The sequence below is a fragment of the Anas acuta genome, chromosome 1 (assembly GCF_963932015.1).
Source record: "Anas acuta chromosome 1, bAnaAcu1.1, whole genome shotgun sequence".
NCBI lineage: Eukaryota > Metazoa > Chordata > Aves > Anseriformes > Anatidae > Anas > Anas acuta.
Window position 1 is genome coordinate 123636084 of NC_088979.1, and position 6354 is coordinate 123642437.

A 6354-nucleotide genomic window follows, 5' to 3' on the forward strand; every position below is an offset into this window, starting at 1 on the left:
AGTGAACCATGCTTTAGAGGTAATGTGTAGGTGTTTGTCGAAACATTGCAGGGAGGGGTAAGTTGCATGTTAATAACTGACAGCTTATCTGCACACACACAAACTGAAACAATAATTTGCCTTACATATTTTAGTGTAAGGCCAAACACTGTATTAAAAAAATAGTGCATATTACCGCTGACTATGTGGTATTGGTTCCTGGGTATGTGCTTACTCACCTAGTTTCTCTTCTAGTCTATCAGCAGAAAAGTGCAAAATGAATATGAGAAAGATGGAAACAATTTTTCAAAATAGTTCCTTGTAATTATTTTTACATTGTTACTGAGGTAGCAGAATTTCTCCTGCAGTTTCAGTTAGAGAAAAGCATAAATATAATGAAAGAAATAACATGCAAAACACTGAATTTTATTTTATAACACAAAATGAAACTATACATAAGCTAATCAGCTGATGTTCTGGAATTTTCACAGAACTTGGTAGAGGGAGCAAAGCATTTGACTAAAACAGATGCTATACTGTAAAGATTTACTTCCACTTATTTGCCAAGTAGAATTATAAAATAACCAGCTCCTGGCATTTACTCCAGTTACAGCATCAAAGACTGGCACGCAACAGACAGCGTTTCCAGGGTTGTGGCTTTATTGGATATTATACAATAGTATCTAGAATTTCCATCCAGATTTGAAATTCAGTTTTGTAAATGCTTTAAGGACATTCTGTGCCCTAAATTGTTTACAACATTTAAACAGAAGAAGTGTAGGGGAAGAATTTGAAATAATAATAAAAAAAATGTTTAAAAATTGAAAGTAAAGGAAACAAAATGAGAGACACGGGAGGATAGATTCCACTGTCGGGCTTTAGTTTCACAAGTTAAATGACAAGTTTTAAAAAGAGTAAAAAATGATGAAATACAAATATGGAATTTAAGTTCTGTCCTATTTCAAAATTGTGACACTACAGAATTCCAGTTACTTGCTTTTGAGGAACTCCACAAGTATTTCAACTTGTGACAGTAAAGCTCCCCAGGTACACACAGTTCTTTCTGATCCTGTCCATACTGGAAGTCTGATGAAGGTGGAAAAAAGTCATAGACTCAAAGAAAGATTTAGGTGGAAAGGGACCTCTGGAGGTCTCTAGACTAACCCCCTGCTTCCAGCAGAACGAGCTCCAGAGCTATATCAGGTTGCTCACAGCCTTGTCCAGGTGATTTGTGAACGTTATCCAAATGTTAGATATCCATTTCTTGGGGCATCTGTTCCAGTGTTCAACTATTTCACCATGTCCTTCTGAGCGGGTTCTGGCTCTGTTTTCCATTTAGTCCTACAACGACTAGCTGAAGTCATCATTTAGATCCCCCTTTGGCCTCTGTTGCGGTTTAACTCCTCAGGCAGCTAAGCACTACACAGCCCTTTGCAACCCCCTGGTTCTGTCCCCTCCCAGCTCCTTGTGCACCCCCAGCCTCCTCACTGTCAGGGTGGTGTGAGAAGCTGAAAAGTCCTTGGCTTAGTGTTTCTGCAACAATAAAAACATCCGTTTGTTATCAACATTATAATCATCCTCAATCCAATACCAGCTACGAGGAGGAAAATTAACTCTACCCTAGCCAAAACCAGGACAGCCTCCTGTTCACCAAGCTGAACAAACCTAACTTCTGCAGCATCTCCTTGGACATCATGTGCTCCTCTTGATTTTGTTGTAATATCTCTTGTATGGAGGACTGCAACAGTGGACACTGTTCAAGATGTGATCTCATATGTGCCAGACAAAGGGGAATAATCACTTCACTTCACCTCCTGGTCATTGTCTTGTTACTGCAGCCCAGTATGTGGCTAGTCTTCATGCTGTCTTCCTCAGTCATGTTCATCTTGCTCTCTACTGGAAGGTCTTTCTCTACAAAGCTCCCAATAGTCAGTCCATAGATTATACTGTCTCAGTTTTGTCTCAAACTGACCATGCCATATCCATAAAATACTACAGAAGAATGTTTTTTCATTGTAGATTTTCTCTAAATCATGTCTCCAGAAAAATCTTAATGTACCATAATTATATGCTATATATGCCAAGCTATGTTAATGGAGATCCGTTCCATTTTGCCGGTCAAAAATGTTGACATTGTCTCTCTTTTCTTACATGAGCCTACAGATTTCTTTTATGATTTCATTGCAAATGACCAGGAATTACTGTAGCAATGGCAATAAATATAAACCCAATCTGAATAATCTCAGTCATTGCTGAACAGTGATTTCATCTGACTCAGTACGAAATAATGGATTGTATGAACTGGTGAAAATCCCACACATAGTTCCAGAGGCTGTTTTGAAGCTTTTGTATTTGTTTTACTTTGCTTTTAAGTGTGAGTTTGGTTTAAACATTCTCTTGATTTTAAAGAGCAGCAGTGGATTCTGTTAGGTAAATTGTTTCTATTTGAGGTACAAATCAGCCCAGTAAATAATCGGTTGTTTTCAGCTGCTTTGGTGGAAGCAGCAACAACCCTCAGCGAGGACGCTTTCCTCTAAAGGTTCACCTACATCTTGTTGATTGGTTTACAGAAAAACTGCAACCCCCCTTTCCTTGGGAGGAATAGAACTGCCTGTCATTCATGTAGGAGGGCAGAGACAGTGGTGAAGAGAAAAGACCTCTGTGTTATAAAATATATAAGGAAGTCCATCTTGTGGAAGAGAAGAGATTATGATTATTAAATGCTGAAAGAAAACATTGGCTCTAGGGAACACTCACAACAAAAGGGACTCCAGACTGGGTGAGAAACCCAGTCAGCCCAGACAGAACAGGGCACATCATCAAGAAGAAGAAGTCTATATTTTCTTATCTTCTAACCCTGAGAAGGTATGTTGTCGCTGAAGTGATCAGCTCCAAATGAAAATAAGGGAAACACATTTTCTCTCCACTCCTTTGTTTTGTGTTTAGTAGAATACTATTTAAGTCTTAGCACCTGGAGTGCAGGGGGCCCCAGCTGGTCTGCAGTGATTGAGTCAGATCTCTTGTTCTCTGTCAAGAGCTCCTACTTACATTCAGTGTCATGAAAGCTTTATAGGCAGGCTGTTTAGAATAGCTATTGTGCATATGTTTTATGCTCCAGAGCAGAGATTTTATTCCTAGCTTTGCACCCTAGGTTATATAACTGTAGATGTTTTCATTATTTGCCTGAGTTCCCAGATGTTTTGAATTGTGCAAAGGTGTGTAGGCTTATCAGATTCACTTCCTTAACTTTATTGATAATTTCTTTCTGGAGATGTCTTCTTTTCAGGAAAATCCCTCTCTCCAACTAGCATTTTTTTTCATCAACTTCAATTTTTTTCTATTTGCTCTTAATGGCATTGGAACATTTCATGTAATTTCTAACTTCTTTCATATTTAAATATTGATTGATTTTTGATGTGAGAAGTCTTCAAGGAATCTGGTCTTATTTGTGATTTACAGTAAAGTGTAGAAAGAATCAGAATTATTCCTTGTAATAAATATTGCTTTACATGCTGTGCACATGAGCAGTGAACACTACTCACCCGTGACCATTATATGTAATTTATTACTATATTGGTCTCTATGTCCTTATATTTAATAGATTTTTTCAACATCAGGAGGTTTGCTACACTCCATATTTCTAGAAACTTTCTATTCTTCTTGTGACAAGCATTCCCTCCAAGTCCAGGATATTAGCTTTGTATTAAAATAAATAAATAAATTGTTATACAAAGTATGTTGCCATGGACATCTTTGGGTTTTTGTTTGGAAGTGTGTTTATGTTACTCTGATGCCACAAGCCTAAGACAGGCAAAAAGATATAAATAGACAAAATATCATCTCAGATTTTGTAATCCTCGTGTTTAGTCATTGACCTCTTCTATCTGAAACTCCATTTCACTAGGAACTTTGAGACAAATCCACCGTGGGGAAGTCAGGAGTCAGTCAGTGAACACCTGAAATCTCCTTTAGTTGGAGTCAGATTGTAGAGCAGAAGCTCCAGCCCACTGTCTGCTTGTCCTTTTATATTCCTAGCACAGATGTAGAGAACTGCAATATTGGTGTGAGCAGAGGACAAATGGGTCTGCCTGGGAGTGGAAGCTCCTGAAGGAGCAGCAGAAGAATGTCTGAAAGAAGGGCACCTAGATATTGATAGCAGCTAGATTAGTAGGCCATCAAGGTCACAGTCATAAACCTAAGAACAATTTGGAAGAAGTGATGAAGACCTAACAGATGATATTCTTTACCATCAGTTTCATGGCAAAGAATCCTGACCAAACTATTTGGGCACAAGTACCTTGGTGGTTGTTAGAATAAGGGTGTGAAAGTGTGTGAATATGACCAAATTAAATGAGTTTTGTTTTAAAACAAGATCACTTTACTCCACACAAAGTCTCACAATGAGCTTTACTATACTGGTTCTACACTATTGCAACATTTTTTCCTTCATGGAGTTGATTGCCAGGCATCAGGTCAAATTCAACTATCTCCCTTCTGTTTCTCTCTCTGTAGATGCCATGTGAAGGCTGCATGGAGAGGGACAATGAGAGCACTGATGCAACCATGGAGTTCCTCCTGCTTGGCTTCTCTGAGCTGTTCTGTCTGCGGGTCTTCCTCTTCCTTATCTTTTTAATTGTCCATTTGGTCACACTGGCAGGGAATGTGATGATCTTCGTAGCAGTGGTCATGGAACCTTCCCGCCCTCCCATGCTTTTCTTCCTCTGTCAGCTCTCTGTCATTGAACTCTGCTATACCTTAGTCATTGTCCCGAAGGCACTCCTCAGCCTGATAGTAGTGGATGGCAGCACCATTTCTTTCATTGGCTGTGCTGCACAGATGCACTTTTTTGTGGCACTTGGTGGGGCTGAATGCTTCCTCCTGGTAGCCATGTCGTATGACCGCTACGTTGCCATCTGCCAGCCACTTCATTACATAGCAGTGATGAATGAGGGGCTCTGCTTCAGGCTGGCTGTGGCATGTTGCCTGGGAAGCTTTGCTGTTGCCCTAGGGTTGACAGTGGCTGTTTTCCGCTTACCTTTCTGTCAGTCACATCAAATCAACCACTTCTTCTGTGATGTCCCTGCTGTGCTGCACCTGGCCTGCACTCAGAGTTACACCCCTGAGCTGCCTCTGCTTGCTGCCTGTGTGCTTCTCCTGCTGCTCCCCTTTCTCCTAATCCTGACTTCTTATGTTTGTATTGCTGCTGCTTTGCTACATGTCACCTCCTCCCTGGGAAGGAGTAAGGCCTTTTCCACCTGCTTTTCTCACTTGGCCATCACCTTGCTGCACTATGGATGTGCCACCTTCATATACATTCGTCCTAAATCCAGTTACTCACCAGCTCAAGACAAGATGGTTTCTCTGGTCTACACCAACATTACTCCATTGCTATATCCCCTTATTTATAGCCTGAGGAACAAGGAAATCAGAGGGGCTCTGAAGAAAATGTTTAGGAGGAAGAGAGGAGCTCAGATGAACTTGGATACTATCAGGCCTGTGACAGGTGTGTGGTAAATTTTATTAGAATAAACATGCTTGTTGGAAACACAGCCCCATAACCAGGTTAGGACCAGATTCTCTATAGACGTCACTACAACAAATATCCAGGCAGAATTCAACGTGCATTGATACATTTATGACAAAATGACTTCTCTGCTTCTAAAAAAAAGTCTCTACCTACCTACAGGGAAATTCTACCAATTTATAAGGAAGAAGAACTTTCATCAGGTTTTGGTCTGACTTTTGTGATCACATATGTGCCCATGCACACATTTACAGTCATATCAGCGCACTCAAAACATCAACACAAAATTATTTACAGCTGCTGTATTCTTTTCATTATTTATCTTTCAAGATGAAAGTAGAAACTGGAAAGTCAATAAATACTTTTACACTGGTAAGTCTTCCAGCACACACAAAAAACAAAAACAAAACCAAACAAAAAACACAAAACAAAACAAAAAAACATGAAGCCCATTATTAGAAGGTTACAAAAAGAAAGCCACTGCTTTGAATGAAATAGAAATTAAACTATGGTTTCTCCAAATTTATTGAAAGACTGCACTTCTAACGTTCCATCACATGAAGGAAAGATCATCAGTGTAAACTCATCTTACTTTGAATTATTTTAGATAATGAAAATGAAAGTGCCATGGATTTGATGAGTATGACTTTCCTATGCCCATTTAACAGGAAAGATCTTTCCTTTTACAGGAAGATACTTTAGGTTTGTGTTGTTCCTATGGAAACACAAAGGCTCATATACCGATATTATATGACTTCTATCAGGAAAGGCTGTACCATATAACTAAGGATGCCTAAGGATGCCTAGATTTTAATGTTAAAATCTATCAGCATTAAGTCTAATAATACCAT

The 6354-nt window shown here is 39.4% G+C and overlaps 1 protein-coding gene across 1 annotated transcript; it reads left to right on the top strand.

Moving 5' to 3' along the window:
* The first annotated feature begins 4491 nt into the window (after window positions 1-4491).
* Window positions 4492-5493, top strand: LOC137859549 (olfactory receptor 10AC1-like). Its single transcript, XM_068689135.1, has one exon. It carries the CDS (start codon window positions 4492-4494, stop codon window positions 5491-5493), a length of 1002 nt encoding a protein of 333 aa, XP_068545236.1.
* The last annotated feature ends 861 nt before the right edge of the window (window positions 5494-6354 follow it).